Below are 22435 nucleotides of genomic sequence, written 5' to 3' on the forward strand. Positions count from 1 at the left end.
TGCAAACGATGGAGAAACGATGGTTGTTCAGTTGCATAAAAATAGCAAAGAGTGGAAAAAACTTTTTAAACTTTTGCCATAAATTCAAAAATAAATTATCACTATCAAATTTGTCTTTCAGGCTTTTTCTCATTCTTAATTGTAAAACTCGCTCTGCAGAAATCATTTAAAGAAAAGGTTCCTGCTGATTTCTACACTACACATCAACCAGTTCATGATCACCTGATTTCAGAACAGCTGTGATTCACTTTACGTGACATCACTCATACTTGCCGGTGAGCTCCGGTTACCGTTTCCAGCAGTAGATGCAGGTCTGAAGCTACAGGCTGCTCAGCACTGTGATGTTAGTCTTTCATCAAACACAAATAAAAACATCCTGCAAAGTACAAAGTAGTCTCATTTAACACTTTTAAACATTTCAGATTTCCTTCTGAATCTCTGCCTTAAAATATGTAAATAAAAAATATATACATTTCCTGCCAGCATTCTCTGACTTGACCTTAGAGCACACGTGTCAAACTCCAGGCCTCGGGGGCCGGTGTCCTGCAGGCTTTAGATGTGTCCTTGATCCAACACGGCTGATTTAAATGACTAAGTGACCTCCAGAGGCCTGGTAATGAATCATTTGATTCAGGTTTGTTGGCCCAGGGTGAGACCTAAAACCTGCAGGACACAGACCCTCGAGGGCTGGAGTTGCCCACCCCTGGGCTTAAGTAACAAGCTGAACATGTGTTCTGAGCACGCTCAGAAAACAACAGAACTGGAGCACAAAGTTCGAACCTCCAGGTGAAGCAGGAGAAGAACGAGGTCGACTCACACAGGAAGTTCATCAATAGGACATTTTATTTCATACGTCTGTTGTCTTTATTCAAATTACAGTAATATACTTGCTGAGATGACCACCGGCTGCAGCCCGGACAGCTAAAACTCACAGCTGTACTACTAGAAGCAAACTTAAATCAGTTTTTAAAATTATTTCGCAACAGGGGGGAAAAAAAAAAAAAAAAAAAAAAAAAAAAAAGCAGGTATGCCAGGAGACGTGTGGTGTTGGCGGTGACGTCAGGTCTGTTTTAGTGCTGTGGTCTTTAAAAAGAAAAAAAGAGAAAGGAAACAGAAGAGGAAGGAGGAAGCCTGCGTTTGCGTTGTACATGTGGTAAAGGAGCAGAATTATGGCACATTTGGTCCACGTTGGTAGTTTTATTCTCTCGATTTCAAACATGTAAGAAACAAAAAGAAGAACAGATCAGAGTTTACATGTTTCTGCAGCACAGCATTAAAGACAGCATACTGAAAACACGACTGTAGGGGGCGCCCTCTTTAAAATCTGGATTCAGCCAATCGTTTGTCTCTATTCATCATCATCATCATCATTATCAGAAGAAGGATTAGAATGGTCTTTCCATCCAAAATGACTGGGGGGGAGGTGGGGGTGGGTGGAGCTTCGTGGATGATGGACGGGGATGCTTCGGACATTCACAGGAAGTAGTCGGGAGTGCGTCTGGTCACATGGGGCTCACCACGGCGAGGGGCGGGGTCAAACTGAAGGCTGAGGAGACAGAAGAAACCTCGTTAGTGACGACTTCCTTTAAGTTGAGTGAGGTTAGATCAGTTAAACCTTAGCTTCTGTATCCATGGTAACCAAGACAGTCATGTAATTTTAGCAGATGAGACCTAGACTCAGACTGTACATAAAAGATGGTCAGAGTGATGTAAAGCCTTGACCTGGCGTTTTAAAATCAGATGATAAGGAGCGAGCCGTGGAGCTGCTTGTCTGTCACAATGAAGCCCCGCCCCTAAGCCCTCCCCCTTTATGGATGTTTCAACTGTAACAGGACCAAAACTTCCAGAATAACTACATTTTATTCAGACCAAAAACTCATCAGGTGAGTTTACTGAGCTCAGCTCATGTCAACCTTCAGGAGTCGCCCCCTGCTGGCAGCTGTCAGTGTGTCCCTGAATGAAACTGAATGTGTGCTCTGATGTTTCTGACTCGTTACGCAGAAGCACAGTCTGAGTATTCATGCTAAACTTATTATATGAAAGAAGAGAAACATTAAAAGGAATCTGGGGATTCGTGATGTTTAGTGTCCAACCCTCAGGGTCCCCACACGGCTCCGTGTGTTTTACATGGATGTATTCATATTTAACCTCAGCACCGTTCGGCCTCTCATATGATGTGAACGCATTCTTCGTACTTACAAAGAATATTTCAGAGTGTCGTCCAGTTCCATGATGGCCGCCTGGTTTCCACAGCGGTAGCAGTAGTTTGGAGCACTGAAGATGGTCACCACGTTCTTGTCATGGCCCCAGTTGTAGCCCTGCAGGAACAAACATGTCAGTTAGACTGGGACACCTCTGATCAACAGGGGGCGCTACTGAGCTGAACGAGCAGGGCTCCATGGGCTCAAGAACAAGTTTCATTTCTTTGTTTTTGACGTTTCACCGCTGCGGTCGTGAAATGTTTTTGAGTGAGAATCAGCCAGTCTTTAACCGACCAATCAGCACAGAGTAGCAGAGATATTTTACTCTGAAGGACGAAATAGTCTGTGAGAAGAAGAAAAAAGGACTACAAAGTTATATTTCACTTCAGACACATGAAATTGTCAAGTTAACCGTGAACTGAATGGCGTGCTAACATCAACAGGAACGGCTCTCGCAGATCAGTTCAGGAAAACTGACGAGAACTTCGTCATTTTAACATTTCCAGTGAGAATAACGGTCAAACCAGCTCGATCTGTGGGCGCGGCGCGTCCTCAGCCGCCTGTGATCGGAGCTTTCCTTCAGCTGCAGATGAAGTTCGTGCAGCTGCTTGGCGAATCTTCTGAACAGTGAACTGAACCTCCGTGGGAGTGAAACTGGGACACCAGGGAGGAGATGAGGAGCCTGCTCCAACTTCATGTTGTTGCCATGGAAACCAGAGGATTTTTATAGGACCCTTCAGTCCACTGGCTGTGTGAACACGTGTGCCAGGTTTAACATAAAAATAACAGGACATGTGAGCGCCGGTCTGTGGGCTCATCACGACAAACCTGCAGCAGCGTGGGTTTCTGAAGCTCATCATCATGACATCAGAGGACAAACAGGTCACCTGACCAGGATAACGAGGTCACCTGACCCAAAATAAAGTGTTTTGTTTTTTTCCTTCTAATCTGAATCATCTCTGCATATAAACAGGCTGCTAACAGGTTGGATTTCCTTCTTTTACGCAGCCAGATTTGTTTTTTTTAAAGCGAACCCCCGAGGAGATTTTCTACAAACAAATATTCATACTCATTCTTTGGTTAAACAGCACAATATTTTCACATAAAAGTGACACCGTGCTGTGAAAAAGTGTCCAAAATACCTCCATGACCAGCTGATGGGCGCGAGACACCAGAGTGAGTCCGTTGGCATGATTGAAGGTTTCAGAGATGTCCTGACCGAAGGTGTAGCCGGCACCTCGGGGAGAGATCCCCCACCCGCCGCGGTCATCGGGGTCCGACCACAGCAGGTCACACATCGGGCCCTGAAACAGAAGCCAACAGCTCAGGTAAACTGCACAGTTCAGAATCCTAAATATAAACCTGATAAATGACGCTTAGAGTTTAAACTAGAAGCACAGATCGTAACTGCACTGCACGCACAAACTCATGATGGACACCAGATGTTATTGAAGGTTTGACTGGTGTTGCAGAGCTTTGCAGAGCACTGATTGTTTTTAATAAACTGCTCTCCTGTTCTTGCTTTGGTGACAATTTTGTACATAAAGCAGTAAAATTACTACGTGTGAACAGATGAGTTGTGTCTGTAGTTTTTAATGACACAATCAGGTCTAAGCCTCGGCTCTGGCTCCTCTGAAGCTCACGAATGAGTGTCAGCATCGAGCCGGCCGACGCGTTTGTTCTGCCCATTTATCACCACAAACTGCTGTGGTGCCAAACATGGATCAGTGTGAAAATAAAAGCTCCACAGAGGCCGTCTCTCAAACAACCGACGGGCTTTTGTTTAAAAAGTATTTCTGTTTCCATCCCTGACAATCTGAAAGCTGACCTGTGTGTGTGTGTGTGTGTGTGTGTGTGTGTGTGTGTGTGTGTGTGTGTGTGTGTGTGTGTGTGTGTACCTCATGTGGAACTTCTTGCAGGCGGTCCAGAGCTCGTATGTGATCCAGAGTGTCTATGGAAGGAGACAAGCCTCCGTGGAGACAGAAGATCTGAAACAAAGAACAACAAAACCTGCAGTTAAATAATTAATGAACAGATTCACCAACAAACAGTTAAAAACATCTTTATTCAGCTTCAAACTCAGGCGGGAGTGTGTGGACGCTCAAATATTCACTCATGAAGAAAGAAAAACCCAAATAAAACTGACAGGATGTGGCTGAAAAATAGGGTAAATGTTTAAGAGGCGGACAGACCGCAGACACGAGAAACAGGCGATTAAAAATAATAAGAATCATGATCTATACTGACCGTTTTTAATGTCAGATTCATGCTTAAGAAAAAGATTTGCCACATTTGCCAAAAACAATATGATCACCATTCTTTCATGTGTTCAGGTTTCTTTAATCAGCTACAGTTCACAGCAGATCTCTGCACTCATCTTTTATTCTAGTCTATCAAAAAGCACGACGTGAGGAGATTTATCATCTATGGAACAATCATGAAGTCATTTAAATAGAGTCGTTTCTCCCGTTTCTACTCTCAGCTAAAAACATGCCAGCATCACCAGCAGGGGGCAGTGATGCAGCTACAAAACGTTTTCCAACCAACAAACAAAAACAAGTGTGTGCAAGTAACCATCTGTGGGTTATGATAATAAACACAATGTCATACCTGAAAAAAGGAGCACTGATTTAACCTTACACGCAGGGATGGGATACGAGAACCGGTTCTTATGGTAGAAGAACCGGTTATTGGAATTCTAGTAGTCTACGTGCTTGGAATTGTTAGTCTGCCTGCCTATAGATCCTTGCACACTTGGCTACGATCAGCTGATTTCAGTTTGCGTGTTGGAGGAGGAAAGTAGTGGCGCCGTCTCCAGCGTGGACGCAATGATAATATGGAGACTCCTCCAGGACAGAAGCGCCTGCATCATACTGTTAACACACGCTCTTTAACAGCATGCTAATGTTAAGCTAGCCAAGAGCCCAGAGTGACGCTAAAGCTGAGTGAATCCCAACACCACACCGCGCTGCGATAAAGTGACCAGCCAGGCTGAGGTAGAATCACCATGGCAACCACTTTACAGTCTCTCTGCTGGTTTCAGCTCTGCTCATACCTAAACACTAAGAACGATCGCGTGTCCTCATCAGCACAGGGATCTGTGTCGGTGTATGCAGCTGTAGCCTCAGGTTTATAATGTTAAACAGTAACTGACTCAGTGTCAGGGTTCATACGCCTATTTCAGGGTCAAATTCAAGCACTTTTTAAGCACTTTCAAGGTCACTTTTCAAGCTTTTCCAGCACATCCCCCCCACCGCCCAACACAAAGAATGCATGTTTCAATTCGCATCACGTCAGTAAGACCATGTGAAAATGAAAACAAATCATCCTGGGTGAACTTAAACACCTTTGTTCCCCTTTTGTTGAGACATATAAAAACGCACCAAACAAAAATACTGCAAAAGGAAACGGTCGCCTTATACACATCGTGTAAACTCAAAATGCACATTTCACTTAAAAATTAAGATGTGAAAATGTGAACAAATCAACTTGTTAGAGATGTTCTAAAATAAACAACAACAACAACAACAACAACAACAAAAACCCCACAAAAAGAAACCAATGAGTCTTCTCATCAGATATTGATGCTTCTTTCCTGTGTGACAAAAAATAGGAGACAGATGTTTGTTTGTTTTTTAAGTTAATTCCCAATAAAACTGTTTTTTGCTAACTACGTTGCTGTCTGTATTATTGCTGAAATCCTGAACGATCACCTTTAAAGTGTTTGTGCTAATAACATCATGTCAGACAGGCACGGAGAACAGCACTGACTGGGAGGCTTTGAACACATCACATAGTTCAATTCAACATATAAGACTTTAAGAAAGCACAAGCATCTACTTAAAATCTATTGAATTTATCATCTGTGATATTATGTACAATTCCGATGTACTTTGTTCATCTGCCTTAGATAAACAGGCAGCCTCAAACTATGAAATATTCATATACAAACACACATAACTGTGTGTACTGTGTGAGTGGCTGATTGTGCGCCACAGGCCTCAGTGTGAGCTTGAAGACATTTATAATGTTTAAGTAGTTTAAAGTGTCGGTGCTGATACACAGTTTGAATGAAAGCCGGGGAACTTTGGTAGCACAGAAACTAACATTTTTACTTGACTATGAGTATTGACCCAACACCGATCACAACAAACAGGAAACACCTCCAACATGCACAAATAACTGACCACACAACATGAAATTAATCTGCATGAACTGATATGCTGCTCAGTGACGGTGGCCACTCTCAAAGCAGAGCCAATGAGAATCAATAAGAGAATTCATAAGGAATCAAATCGATAAGTAATATTAATAATGGAATCTGAATAACTAAATTCTTATTGATTCCCATTCTAACTGCAGGTCTGATCAGATGAAAACGTCACAGTGAAACTGGGCGTGGCGCGTCCTACCTGTCCGTCAACCAGCGCGGTGAGCGGCAGGTAGTCGAACAGGTCTGTGAAGTACTTCCACACGTTAGCGTTGCCGTACTTCCTCAGGCACTCGTCGTAGAAGCCGTAGACCTGTGTGATCTGCCGAGACTCGTGGTTCCCTCGCAGGATGGTGATTCGCTCCTGGAAACGAACCTGAACGACAATTTAAAAATACATAATAACGTTAAAGACGATCTAAAGCCGGGTCAGACCCCCAGAGAGCAGCATGCTGACTCAGCTACATGTTTAATGACTCTTCTGTCAGACTTCATGATGTAAAATAGAAACGATTAGCTAAAGGAAGCCATCACGCTGTGATACCGAGACGGGAAAGAAGAAGCACTCAGACCAAAGTGTGACTCTGCTGGCAGCCTCTAGAACAGAAACAGGACCACCGCTCCCCACCGGGGGAGGAGTCTGACGGCAGGACGAGACATACCGGAAGAACCTTCGAGACAGGAAGCTAGCTGGATGGCATTAACTATACTTTCAAAATAAAAGCAAAGAGGTTGTAAACTACTAAAGCAGCAGCGCTGTTCTTTCAAACAGGTTAAAAAAAAAAATTATAACAACCAGGTAAACATGTGTGAAACATGCAAGTACAACAATAACCACAGTGATGCAATTTTCTAAATAAAGTTTCTTTGCATCATTTTTATTTGTCTGTGTATCATTTTAACTACAATACACTAAACTTTAAGAATAAATAACTGTCTGAAGGGCCGATCACGCCTGGTTGTTCCTGTGAACAACCATGTTTCTGTAAACTCGAAGCTCACAGCCTGTGAATCCTGCAACAAACCTGATATCTAACCAGAATCACACGTCAGAGTCCAGGTCTGACACGTGTTGTGGTTAGAAAACAAAAAGGTCATTAAAGTCTGTCAGTTTCCTTGAGATTTACACACTGCAGCTGTACTGTGAACACAATCAGAGTCAAACTAGTTCACATCATTTTCACATCATGTGGTTGCTTCTGTTCAGACCACATTTATCCCCCGACTGCTCCTCTGTGTGCAGCAGAAACATTGGCCATCTCCTCAGTCAGCTGATTTCCCCTCACATGCCACCACTTCATGTTTTTATAAAACGTGTTTATGATGCTCTAAAACTTTACAGAACCATCAGTCCTCAGATTAAACGTCTGCTCAGCTGAGCTGATGTTGATCTGTTTGTTTGAAGCTCAGACGAACTGCAGATGATTTTTGGAAGCTTTCAGACTGACGGAGCAAACAAGTTCAGTCTGCTTCTTATCAGAACAAACAAACAGTCTGTCAGCCTGTGGCCACCGAGAGGGCCGCTGTGATCCTAACAGGAAGTAAACTCAGAGAACATCAGCTGACATCAGAGCGCTTCCACGCAGCACACGTGAACGCCACACAGAAACACAGAGGTTTACCTTTAACGTGACGAGCAGCGTGACCGTCTCCACAGAGTAGTAGCCTCTGTCGACGTAGTCCCCCATGAACAGGTAGTTGGTGTCGGGAGACTTTCCTCCGATCTTAAAGAGCTCCATCAGGTCGTGGAACTGACCGTGGACATCGCCGCACACCGTCACCGGGCATCGCACCTGAGGGGACAAACACAGAGTCACATGGTCAGCGCCACAGAAACTGAAGCTCATTCGTTTTGTTTTTTTACACCAAGCCAAAAGGAAGCCAGCGGGGTTTTTTATCTTCCTGCTCTAACATCCGCTCCAAGGCCTGAGTTTAGATAAAAGCACAAATATAGTTGTTAGATACTGGCTCCGATGACTGATGATCAAATAGGATCCAACTGTTGGGTCATTAAATAAATTACATTTCTATTAGGATACAAAACTGAAGGAAAAGTCGGGGATTTTCTTTAACCCTGAACAACCTGCTTTTATGTTGACATGACTCATGTTTGTGTCTGCAGCAGAGGAACGTCAATATTTAGGCTGATAACAAATGAACACACGCGCACGCGCGCGCGCACACACACACACACACACACACACACACACACACACACACACACACACACGGAGCTGAGCCACAGTACGTGAATATTTAATGCTGGGTTTTATTTGGGATGCACTGACCTGATCTTTGAATCAGAAATTTGATCTCAACTCAAAAGGTTGAACTGGGTATCCATGACAACAGGCTGATATATTCTAGTCAGTTCTAGTTTTTACTGTTTGTTAGCCTTTTGGACACAAAAACATCAAACCTGCAGGAATCAGATCGGCTAGAAAGACGATGAAAATGATAATCGGTGTAACACTGTTCGACCTTCACCTGACTCACCTGTGCTCACTAATTACCAGGAATGTGTGCGACTCATCAATTAGATGTTTAACAGCTGCTGCACTCGACAGTTACATAACTACTCTGTGGTTAAACTGAGCAGTATTTCATTAATCTACAACCACAGTTTCCTGTAAAGCTAGCACAGTTTATCGGTGGGCCAATATCAGCGTCAGTATATAATCATGTCAATAAGAAACAAAAAAGATGTTAGAGACGTCCATTTGTTTTGTTTCTGAAAGAAAAAAAAAAAAAAACATTCCCAGCTGATCTGTTGGAATATCACTAAATATCCACACTGCTGTTAAAACTCCTGCATGTGTTTCCTGGCACACTAAGATAAAACCACGGGACCAAGGCGCCCACATCATGCACATGATGGCTGCAGGTGCTAGCACTGCTAACGTTAGCCTCACCGTGCTGAGTACACTGGCATGTTTGTGCAACATCACACTGAGCGCACCAATTACTGCCAAGGCACAACACCGAGTGAAGTAACGTTTCAACAACCTGCGAGGGAAACGTCTTCATGTCACCTGTAGCAGCATCAAGCTCTCTTCATGATAAGCTCACTGGATCATAACTGGTCTTATCAGACACTCTGGTTCAGATCCAGCTTCCTTTTAGAGGAGGTTTCACTGAAAGCTGTCGACACCTCGGCACACCTGATGTCGTCAGGCAGCTTTCACTGTCGTTTCTCTCGACTGCGTTTTTCTTCAGGTCATTTCTCCAAACGTCAAAGGGATCAGTTTTACCTCTTCACCATCAATCAGCCCTTTCATGTGTTCACACACAGTAAATGTAACTTTCACTCGTTCCTTTTAGCACACCTGAGTCTCAAAGAACCCCCTACTTCAGAACGTCAGCGTTTGCTTACTTCAGGGTTTAAAGAGGTTCTAAGCTGCTGACAGAAATCCTCATTTTTGTTATTGTTTACAAATAATAAAAAAATGAAGGCACCAAAAAATGTTTAAGAACTGCATTAAAACAAAAGAAATCTGATCCGATCTGGCAACTGCTCTGTTGACAGGAAGTCAATATGATCAATTAAAGTTCTTTAAGGCCGAACACACAGGAGGAACAGTTTCCTCAAATCACTTCCACCTTCCTCACTGCAGGTGAATCAGTAACAAGCAGCTGACAGGAGCGGCTGGAAATAGGACGTTCACCGACGGCTGAATGTTTGGATCAGTTTTGTGCTTTTGAGGGAAAACCGTTTCCATAAAAACATGGCGGTGGGCATGTGTGCGAGCCCACGCCTCAGCTGTAGGCCGTGTAAACAGGGTGTGAGATTGCTCAAACACCCCACAGGGAACAAACCGCACACTGAAATCTGTTCCTCAAATCTTTTCCACACTTTGATACAAATGAAAGAAAGAATTTGGACAAACAGGAACCTTTCTTCACCTGTGCCCTGCAGAAACACCATCAGCGGGTGGAGAGCTCATTTAAAAACAGGCTGGTGCTCACCTACACGTGCTGATACCTGGGACCTGGAAACTGTCCATCATTTCACAGCGTGTTTCTTCATGCTGCTTTTATGGGTTTTTGTAAGAGCAGCCTGGAGGTGTTTATGAGGAGAAAGGAGCCTGTCACAGTTTACAACTCCACTATCTAGAAGGCTCCCTGGGCTGGACCTACTTCAAATATTGTCAAAGGTAGAGTCCTAGTACCGTGGCTCTGTGAGCAGTGCAGCTCAGGTTAACACAGAACTACGGATGCATGTAAAATGTTAACCTGAGCTCCGCTCCACCCGAGTCACAGAGCCACATCTTCACTCTGAAACACATAAAGGTGGTGGTCAGAGGGCCCGGTGGCGCCAGTGTCCGGCAGCCTCGCCTCTGTCAGTGCGCCCCAGGGTGGCTGTGGCTACAATGTAGCTGCCATCACCAGTGTGTGAATGGGTGGATGACTGGATATGTAAAGCGCTTTGGGGTCCTTAGGGACTAGAAAAGCGCTATATAAATACAGGCCATTTACCATTTATAAAGGACCGATGACCCATAAACGGCTGACTTGGATTAGAATCTAATCGTTTGATATCAGCTCTGGTTTTATCTTCTGCTTTTCTTTTTCCTCGTGACTTTCATATTTTCCATGAATAATCAATAATGAGTTCGGAAAACTCACCTCCTGAACGTTGGACTCCTTGGTCAGGATCTCCTTGGCCTGTAGAGGAAACAGATTTAATGAGTGTCTTTGGGGGTTTTTTCTAAAGGACTCACAGCTCAGACAGTGGGGGGGGATCATGTGACGAGCTGACAGGAGGTGAAATCAAACTCAGCTCCTACATGCCCAGAGTCACACACACGACTGTTTTTGGTTTGTTTGTTTTTTCCTTCTTAAGATTTCAGGCCCACGTGACCTCAGAGGACACTGTACTGTTTGGAAACCTGCTCTCCTCAGCCCCACAGCTCTTTTAAATTAGTGAGAAAATAAAGTTGATCTTATTTTAGAGTTTTAACCATCAATCACTCAGCAGCTAAACTTCCCTCCTTCACATCAGAATTCACAGGATACACAGGCTACAGCTGGGACTGCCTCATTTTTGACCAGCTAAACACGTCACACACATGTGACATTTAAGCTGTCATTTTTTAAAATTCTCTTACTGATAAAGTATTATTAATTTATTTTACTGGAAACAGCTAACCGGGCAAAATGCTAAATATCTTTTTTATGCTGTACCAACAGCGTCCTCCAACCAGAACCCTTCAGAACAGCAGGTTATAGTTCCCTCTATTCGAAATAACGCCATCTTTGTTAGTCAAAATGTCAGAAATATCCAAACCTTACACAGCCCTTTGTTAGGCACAGTAAACTCATCAACACTGAGTCATCAGCTACACGTGGACTCGCTGTGTGAGGCTCATTTAGAGCAGGAAAAACTTGCTGCAATGAATCATGCAACAGCTTCAATACGTGGAAATATAAAATCAATAACCTTTAAAAATGTACCCACCTAAGGAAAAAGTCCATAAACATGTTGCTGGTTTTTATTCAAATTTACTGCAAACAGCAATGTGTAGGAAGAGCAAAAGAAAGACTTATCAGTACTTTTTACATCACTTCAGCTCCACTCATAGCTGAAAGATGACAGCATGTACCTACAACAGGCCAAACCTCATTCATCTCATGAATGTTGCTGTTATTAACTGTAATAAGAGCCCCCTTCAGTAATTGATTAGTTCATATGAAGTCAGCTGGCAGAACCTGGCTGCGCTCAAACCTCCTCACCCACCTGACCAATACCACCTGCATACTTTCATTCCCCCTCAGATTACTGCAATAATCTCCTAATGGAGATCAATCAGATATGAGCCAGTCTGTGCCATGTTCATCATACCTCCATTATATTCTTCTGTCCTTCAAATTCCACGCCATGTTTATCCAGTTTTTACTTTGAGACTTTCATCTTTTTATTATACTGAAAATCTAAGAAGACAAAACGGGGACACCAGAACCTGTACTATAAGTCTCTTTATTTATTTATTTTTAACATCTAAACCATCTCTGACTCTGCTGATTAGCTAGAAACAAATAAATGACTGATTAGTACAGACGGTTTCAGCCCTCATTTAGATGTTAAATGGCACCAACAATGGATTCCTCTTCATGCAGAGAGCATAATAAATCAGGTTACAGACATTTTACGCTCTGCTGTCTCGGACGTGGATTTTCAGTTTGATGGGTATTTTCTCTGAACATCGCTGCTCATTTAGTCAACGCACACTTCTAAAAGTACGCAACGAAGAATATTTCGGGTTTAATCGCTTCGACAGAGGACGAGAGCCGCCACACGGCTGAACAAACGGCTCATCTTTAATGGTGCAACCAACCTGCCGTTTATGCAATCAAATGGTTGATCAATACATTAAGGGCGCGGTACTAATCGATCAATCGCGACACACATTAACAGATGATTCGCCTTAAGAGAGAATTAAGAATAAAGCCCCCTACAGTGAATGGCTGAATCAGGCTGAATCCCGGCCTGTGCGCAAAAGACAGCGCAGGTAATAACCGGGCAGTAAAATGGGCTGCGTCTATTTCTTGGCACTGGGCTAGAGATGCGATTTTTCGGCCCGTGTGTAATGAGTCGACGATAGTCGGACAACAGTTCACAGTGGGGATTATTTAATAGAAATACACACATATATATCACACCTGAAAGGGAATTCTGACTCAGAATGCGTAGGAAAATTGGGCGCAAACAGCCGCCTCGTCGCTCCTTCATTCCGGAAATTAGCCGAAGCCACTTTCGCAACACAGGCCGCGCTGGGCTGAGCCAGGCCTGCCGGGAAATCATGTCAAAAACTTTGGAACTTACCTTCTCACAGAGCGTCCGGACTTGGTTTTCCGATAGCTGCTTGCACTCGTTTAGCTGTTCGATCCATTGGTCTAACTCTTTAGTGAAGGATTTGTCTTCCATGACAGCCGCGGTAGCTCGCTAAGCTAGCTGTGTTAGCTACCTGAAGAAACAAGCGGGCCTGTGTCTCTACGCTAGCTGCTAATTTAGCCTTTAGCTCTTCGTATTGTTAACCCACCGGACCGGTTGGAAAAAAAATCACCGCACCAGTTTAAAACAACGACCTGTTTAATCAACTTCTATCATGATAAATGACCGATGTTAAGATACCAACGTTAAAAACACGGGTCTATCGGCCGGGGGAGTGAAAAGGATCAAAAGTCCCCGATGCGGCAGAGCGTAGCGGCAGAATACTGCGGCGTCGCAGCGGCTAGCCGATTTGCTAAAGGAGCTAGCCACAATAACATCCGGGGATTTAACCAGCGTGTGGACTCAGCACAGCAGTGACACCGTGTGGACAGACCTTGAATTACGGCGCGAATGCGCGCCACAACACTACTAGTACTACTAACACAGTACAAGTACAGAACTACTGCTGCTACACTACTACATTACTGCTGCTACAGCTTCATTACTGCTACTTTCACAGTACACCTACATTACTGCAATACTATAACTACGCTATTACTACACTATCAATACTGTTAATGAGGAGGTTCAAAGGAAAGTTGAAATTGTTATCCTCATGAAATCAACCGGTCAGAATGCAAAATAAAACAGCCATCAATCTGTTGCAGTATATCAGAGTTATATAGCATAACTTAAAGGGAGACATAAGCTGTGTCCCAAAACGTAGGCTGCATCCTCCTGAGGCCGCATTTGTAGGCCGATTACGTCACAGCGGCGCAACGAAGGCTGTCCCAATTCGTAGACTCCTCCGAAGCCGGCCGACAAATACGTCCTCCTTTTCCCCAGATTTGAAGGGTGGGTCGGGTGTGTCCTTCGTGGCCCTGAAGATGCTTCTCGGATGAGAGGTGAAACGTTTTCAAGCAACTTAAAGAAGTCCAGGCGCTTTTCTTTCCAAGCTCCTCAGACTACGATGACCTGGATGACTGAGGACATTCACAGACATGCTCTTATTAATCTTTCTGGGTCACAAAATAAACTTTTAACATATATTCAGGCGAGAATGTAGCTGTGTAAACTTCAAATATCTGCTCGGTTTATCAAGACATCACATATTTGCAAAAGTGCTCCGACATTTTCAGAGACATCTGTTACCCACCAGCTTGATAGCTGACCGGGGGTTCAAGGGTCACTCGAGCCGGCGAGAACACCAGACCCCCGGCACATGGTTAATCGTTCAACCCCCGCGGTCTTTCGCTACTCAGGTTAAACATGATATATAAGTCACTCAGATAACTTAAGATGTTATTGATTTGCTTTTTTCAGTCTTTTATTTGTTGGGGAGTAAATCAGTTTGGCTGAGATTAAAGTTCTTAGATTTGATTAAATAAAACGTTATTAATCCCTCGGGTGGGTTCCTCCGGAGCTGGCTGAGATCGTCGACTTTGCAGTTACTGAACGACACGGAGATGCAGCTGGTCAGAACGCTCTCTATGGTGCTCCTGTAGAACACGGTGAGGAGGGAGGTTGGCCCGTTTCAGGCGTCTCAGGAAGTGGAGGCGCTTTTGGTGACGGAGGTGACGGAGGTGATGGATGTGACGGAGGTGATGTTGAACTTAGGAATAAAGGTTTAAACTCAGGAGACCAACTCAAACTCACGTCAGCTGCTGCCCCAGCTGTAAGTGAGTGCAGTCCTTATATAATGTGTGCCAGGTGAGTGCAATTAAGGGCAAACTCTAGAGCCAATCGAAGGTGAGAAAAGGAAACAAGGTAAGTCAGGTAAGGTTAGGGCGAGTGAGGAAGAAAAACAAAAATCTTTGCAACAACTACTACTCGTATACTACAGGGTGGCCATTTATATGGATACACCGTAATAACATGGGAATGGTTGGTGATATTAAAGTCCTGTTTGTGGCACATTAGTATATGTGAGGGGGCAAACTCCTCAAGATGGGTGGTGACCAGTGTTGGTCAAGTTACTTGAAAAAAAGTAATCAGTAACTAATTACTGATTACTTCCCCAAAAAAGTAATCCCGTTACTTTACTGATTACTTATTTTCAAAAGTAATTAATTACTTAGTTACTTAGTTACTTTTTAAAAACACGATTTACAACCTGAATAGGTGATAAAGCGATAGATCTTTCAGCCCAATTCTACTTTTTCTGCATAATCCATCATACAAAATGTAATCAAATGGAAAAGTCTCTTTTTAAAAGTTTTATTAGTTTTATTAATTTTAATCTTTTAACTTTATGCATAAAGCAAAAATTTAATTATATGCAACATTCTCTGACTGGAAGAAATTTGTTTAACATTTAAACCTATTTTCTGCACATTCCAGCACATAAAATCTTTTTTTTTTGTGTGTTTACACTCAGTCTTTCAAATAGATGCAAGTAAAACACAGCAGAAAATAAATAAAATCAAAGACTAGCGGTCCTGTTGCTCTATTTTCACCTGTAAAGCAGGAGTTGGGTAGGCGGAGGTTTACCCTGGTGCAGGTGTGCCGCAGCGGTCAGTGGAAGGATACGGCAGTTTCTCTGTGAATTTCCCATTACGTCGTAGCGCACTCGGAGCTTGCTCGGAAGTTTAGGGGTTTTTTTCGCTGTAAAAAGAAGTTTTCTTCCCACGCACAATGCTAATGGACGCTAATGTTTTTGTCACTTTTTATGGAATCAAACTTAAAGTAAGGTCAGTACTTCCACGCTTTAAACGCTGCACGCTCATACTCTCTCCCATACTCCATATATGATCCATTGTTGATCTGCACACAGCTGTTGTCACGACCGTCGCACTCGCTTACGTCACTGTCGTGAGACATTCTCGCAAAAAAATCACGGTTTTAGTAACGCAGTAACGCAGCGTTCCTACGGGAAAGTAACGGTAATCTAATTACCGTTTTTGCAATAGTAATCCCTTACTTTACTCGTTACTTGAAAAAAGTAATCGGATTACAGTAACGCGTTACAAGTAACGCGTTACTGCCCATCTCTGGTGGTGGCCATGGTGGCCATTTAGAAGTCGGCCATCTTGGATACAACTTTTGTTTTTTCAATAGGAAGAGGGTCATGTGACACATCAAACTTATTGGTAATGTCACAAGAAAAACAATGGTGTGCTTGGTTTCAACGTAACTTTATTATGACACAAAAAATGACACAAAGCTGGAGTTATTCTGTGTCTTTACGCTGCACAGCTGCCTCTTCTTCCTTCATTCTCCCCCTCCCTCTGCTGTTCCTACTTCAATCATGAAACTGATCAATGATCAGCTGATTGGCTTTTCTCTCTTGTTTATTTATCGCCCACTTTGTGCCAGAAAGAGGAAACCAGATCAGTTGTTAGAGTTTATTTAATATTAATTTCTAGTATCAGCTGATGTTTGCTGGAGCCACAGCTGTAAAGCTGCTGGTCATGATGTCGGTTTGGATATGTGGTGAGAGGGAAACATGAAGATGAAACCAGGAGATGTCCTTACTGAATCATCAGAGCTGAACAGTGATGGAGAAGCAGGTTTACCTTTTAGATGACATGAATGAGCTGAAGGGAAGTTTTGTGGGAGACCTCCCAGCCCATTGGTCCTTCAGTGGGCTGGTTTCAGTCATTATGCAAATGTGCTGTTTATAAGGTTGGAGAAACCTGCAGTCAGCTGAGACTGAAGAAGTCACCTGGATGATGACGAAACGTTTCTCCCACAAAACGCTACGTCCAGATGAACAGAATCAACTTTTTGGAGCTTTACTTTCCTGGATGACTGAGAATGCATCAAGACAAAGTTATGAACTGTTTCTGAGAGACAAATAACACCAGGATCCTTTTCTAAGTAGCTGGTAACTGTGCAGGGGCGGGTCTAGCAAAGTTATGCCAGGGGGCCACAATTTTAATTATAAGCTAGATATATTTCTACTAATGAAATGAGTTTGCTATCAGGAACAGGGAGGAGTCAGTGAATCAGTCAGTTGGGCTTGTGAATCATGATTCACGAGTCAGGAAAGTGATTCTCGAGTATTGAACGATAGGTTCATGATTCGCACATCACTAGTGCCTACTGCTTTAGCCTTTGTTTGTAAGCAGGCATAAGGAAGATGGTGGCATGGTGCGATTTTCCAATTCCAGTGTGCTGAGAAACCGTCCTACTTTGGCATATCGTCCTACTTGTATTAGAATTTGCCAGAGACTTCTGACTAATCCAACCCCTAACCCTAACCATAAGAAATATTCACAATGGATTAAAAAAATATGTAAATTAGGGGTTTGGGTTACGAGCATGCGCAGCGTTTGTGCAGAAACAAACGGTAGGATGGTTTGTGAGGTAGGATAGATTCCCAGAACACCGGTGAGGTGGGCTGCCGTGCTGGATGCTCTGACCCAACTTTTCCACTTTTTGCTGATTTTTGTTACTTTCTTCTCTGCCTTAATAATAATAATAATAATAATAATAATAATAATAATACATTTTATTTGAAAGCGCCTTTCAGAACACTCAAGGACACTGTACATGGTAGAATAATAAAAGCAACATGAAAGCCAGCAGTTTACACAATCATAAAAGCATAAGACATAAAACAAATTTAAAATAGCAGAGTGGAGAGGTTATGTGGGATAAGCTGTTTTGAACAAGTGAGTTTTGAGTTGGGACTTAAAGAGAGACAAGGAAGAGATATTTCTTAAATCAGGAGGTCGGGAATTCCAGAGTCGAGGAGCAGCTGAAAGCTCCCCATGGTGGCAAGACGGAGGGGACATAGAGAGAAAGGGAAGAAGAAGATCTGAGACACCGAGATGGGGCGGTGATCCGAACCAGGTCAGAGAGATATGGAGGAGAGAGATGATGAACAGCCTTAAATGTGTACAAGAGTATTTTGAAATTGATATGATATTTGACTGGAAGCCAATGAAGCTGCTGCAGGACAGGAGTGATGTGGTGGACAGAAGGGGTCCTGGAGATGATACGGGCAGCAGAGTTCTGGACGCGTTGGAGCTTGTGGATGGATGTTTGAGTAAGACCAAAAAGAAGTGAATTACAATAATCAATCCAGGAAGTAACAAGGCTGTGGACAAGAATGGCAGCAGCATGTGGGGAGAGGAAAGGACGGAGACGATTAATGTTGCACAATTGAAAATATGCAGACCGAGTGTCGTTATTAATGTGTGAAGTGAAAGATAGAGTACTGTCGAGGATGACACCCAAGCTTTTCACAGAGGAAGAAACGAAGACCGGCGAGTTATTGATAGTAACAGAGAAACTGTTGGTTCTGGATAATGTAGATTTAGAGCCGACCAAGAGGAGCTCGGATTTATTACTGTTGAGTTTAAGAAAATTAGAAGAGAACCATGAATTTAGTTCAGCTAAGCAGAGGGTGAGGGAGGAGAGCAGAATCAGGTTTGGTGGACAGATAAAGCTGGGTGTCATCAGCATAACAGTGAAACTGGATATTGTATTTACGAAAAACGTGTCCAAGCGGTAGAAGGTAGATAGTGAAAAGAAGGGGCCCAGGACAGATCCCTGGGGCACGCCAGTGCTCAGAGGAAAGGGCTGAGAAGTAAAGGATTTGAGTTGAATGAACTGAGTGCGATCAGACAGGTACGATTTAAACCAGGCTAGTGGAGTATGGGAGAGACCGATGGAGGCTAGCCTACTGAGGAGAACAGAGTGAGAAATAGTGTCGAAAGCAGCGCTCAGATCGAGGAGAATAAGGATGGAAATGAATACACAGACTCAGTCTGTGGATTTATCAGGAAATGCGTGGAAGATGTCGTCCCATCCAGAACAGTTAAATCCTTCCCAAATCAAAAACCCTGGATTAACGGAGATGTTCGCGTGGCACTGGCGGCACGGAACACCGCCTTTGCCTCCGCGAACACATCGGACTACAAACACGCACATTACCAACTCCGGAAGACGATCAAAGCAGCCAAACGTGAGTACAGGGACAGGGTGGAGCAACAGTTTGACAACCCTCGGAGTATGTGGCAGGGACTAAACACGATCGCAGACTTTAGAGGGAAAACCAGCACACCGCAGACCACGGCCTCTCTGTGTGAGGATCTAAACGTATTCTACGCTAGATTCGACACAGCGAACACCATGAGACCGGACAGTGTGCGCACCGCGGATGACGTCAGTGCGCACACTGTGTCTGAGGAGGATGTGCGGAAGTGCTTCAGGAAGGTGAACGCACGCAAAGCTACTGGTCCGGACGGGATTCCCGGCCGCGTCCTCAGGTCATGCGCGGCTCAGCTGGCTGGAGTGTTCACGCACATCTTCAACCTTTCCCTCTCTCTGTCTGTAGTCCCAGCCTGCTTCAAAATGGCCACCATCGTCCCTGTACCCAAATCCTCCACCATCTCCTCATTGAACGACTGGCGACCTGTAGCCCTGACCCCCATCGTAAGCAAATGCTTCAAGAAGCTGGTCAGGGACTTCATCTGCTCTGCACTACCCGACTCACTGGACCCTCTACAGTTTGCATACCGCCACAACAGGTCCACTGATGATGCCATAGCCCTGACACTACACACTGCCCTGTCACACCTGGAGAAGAGAGACACGTATGTGAGAATGCTGTTTGTAGATTACAGCTCAGCATTCAATACCATAATTCCCTCGAAGCTGGACAGGAAACTGCAGGATCTAGGACTGAGCAGCTCCCTCTGCAGCTGGATCCTTAGCTTCCTGTCTGACAGACGCCAAGTGGTCAGACTGGGCAGCATCACCTCATCCCCCATCACACTGAACACTGGTGCTCCACAGGGGTGTGTACTGAGCCCTCTCCTGTACTCACTCTACACCTACGACTGCACAGCCACTAACAGCTCCAACATCATTGTGAAGTTTGCGGACGACACTACAGTGGTGGGTCTTATCACCAACGGTGATGAGACGGCTTACAGGGAGGAGGTCAGCGCCCTGACCCACTGGTGTCAAGACAACCATCTCACCCTCAACGTCGCAAAGACAAAGGAGTTGATAGTGGACTTCCGGAGGTGCAGAGAAGTACACACCCCCATCACCATCAACGGCGCTGCTGTGGAGAGAGTGAGCAGCTTCCGGTTCCTTGGAGTACATCTGGCTGAGGATCTTACGTGGTCAGTACACACAAACAAAACAGTGAAGAAGGCGCAGCAGCGCCTCTTCTTTCTCAGGAGACTGAAAAGATTCGGCATGAGCCCCCGCATCCTCAGGACCTTCTATCACTGTGCCATTGAGAGCATCCTCACTGGATGCATCACCACCTGGTATGGCAACAGCACCGCCTACAACTGCAAAGCTCTCCAGCGAGTAGTGCGGTGCTCTGAACGGATAATTGGAGGTGAGCTTCCCTCCCTCCAAGACATCTACAGGAAGCGCTGCCTGAGGAAAGCGGGGAGGATCATCAAGGACTCCAGTCACCCCAGCCATAAACTGTTCAGACTGCTTCCATCAGGAAGGAGGTTCTGCAGCATCCGGTCCCGTACCAGCAGACTGAGAGACAGCTTCTTCCACCAGGCCATCAGACTGCTGAACACGTCATAGACACCTCAGCTTCACTACTGGAACTTCAACATTATGCACTCCACACTGTACAGTAATGCCACTGTTTTGCACATGTCTCAACTCTGTATATTTTATATATTTTATTATTATTATTATTATTATTATTTTATTTTTTTACTATTTAATTTGTAAAAATGTGTATACACACACACACACACACACACACACACACACACACACACACACACACAAATGTTACACCCTGAAAAGGGGCTGAAAAGGGGATAAGTCAATGACGACGCTCAGACACGATGCTTCTCTTTCAGCAGCTTCATTGCGAATGATTCAGAAATATAAACATACATACAAAAGTATTAAACATCCTAACAACGATGTACAGTCTCTGTTAGTTGTAAGACAATATACCTCAAGACTGTTTTCTTTCCTTTTCTATAAGTTACAGATTAAATTGAATGTAAGAATTTACAAAAACAGGTTATGAATCAATAGACAAACTTAGATCATTAAACTGAAATGTACAGAAAATAAACAAAATATTCATATAAAAACACTAATAGGCATTTGTCTCTTCATACAAAATAAACATGTTCTTCGTCCAGATCAAATGCAAAATGCACACAATGTATGTTTCATACACAGTCTGGCACGATAATGCTTCATGCTAGCCACCAACAGAGCGCTTAGCTTAGCTTGCTGCTTATAGCTTATCCTAACATCACAGTTAACACAGGTCATCTAAGTATTCCTAGTAACCTCTTGGTACATTTGGAAACACGGTCAGTACAACTCAACATACATATTTGTAAAGTCCAACAGCAGAATTGCACAATTATTACCTGAAAAGGGGATAAGTCAATGACGACGCTCAGACACGATGCTTCTCTTTCAGCAGCTTCATTGCGAATGAGGCATCGTGGCCAGAGCTCCCCCTTCCGGCAACAGCAGGCATAACTAATCAATCATGATCACTAAATCACATGGATTATTTCCCAGGCTCGACAAGTAGATCACAGATTGAATGTTACACAGGTTGTAGTCACATTAAGGATTATTATCCGGTTGAACATAGTCATGAACTCTTTTAACTATTTTAGCCTGTGTTACATTACGTCTCTTAATGGGACTTCTTTTACCCTTGTTTATACATTTACATATTTGAAATAAATTGAATAATATATTGGGTAACTTTTAACCACAACTTTTTACTCCATTATGGACTTCAACAAATAATCAATCTATCACACACTCCCCCACAAAATTAGATGTCGTCCCGACATCACAACTCTTATGAACTAAAACTTAACAAAATGTCACAAAATCCAGTTGTTTTTAATCTTAGTTTCCTCTTTTGTACTGAGTCTTAAGTCTGTTCTTTGTTCAGTATCCTTGCATGAATAGTGGCTGACAAATTTGGAATGAATTAGGCCACATGGTTATTGGTTGAATGTCTCTGTGTTGTATGGGTTGATACTGGTAGGGCATTTCGTTTGTACACACTGTACTGTAGCATGTTGGAGTACCCAGCTGATCATAGGTGAAAACCTTAGGGGCTCGTCTCTCCCTCCTTGGCAAACTATAGGTCCCTCCTCTGTTGCTTTCAGG

At 43.7% G+C, this 22435-nt stretch overlaps 1 protein-coding gene across 1 annotated transcript; it reads right to left on the bottom strand.

Moving 5' to 3' along the window:
• Positions 1–1011: 1011 nt before the first annotated feature.
• LOC146658124 (serine/threonine-protein phosphatase 2A catalytic subunit beta isoform) lies at positions 1012–13645 on the bottom strand. Its single transcript, XM_085426567.1, has 8 exons — positions 13235–13645; positions 11038–11076; positions 8034–8204; positions 6614–6787; positions 4100–4189; positions 3344–3505; positions 2200–2318; positions 1012–1546 (listed from the first exon to the last, which is right to left on the bottom strand). Exons 1-8 carry the CDS (start codon positions 13334–13336, stop codon positions 1474–1476), a joined length of 930 nt encoding a protein of 309 aa, XP_085282693.1. The 5' UTR covers positions 13337–13645; the 3' UTR covers positions 1012–1473.
• Between the last annotated feature and the right edge of the window lie 8790 nt (positions 13646–22435).

The sequence above is a fragment of the Rhamphochromis longiceps genome, linkage group LG12, assembly GCF_057381845.1.
Source record: "Rhamphochromis longiceps isolate RC_006_pf linkage group LG12, R_longiceps_female_GT1.1, whole genome shotgun sequence".
NCBI lineage: Eukaryota > Metazoa > Chordata > Actinopteri > Cichliformes > Cichlidae > Rhamphochromis > Rhamphochromis longiceps.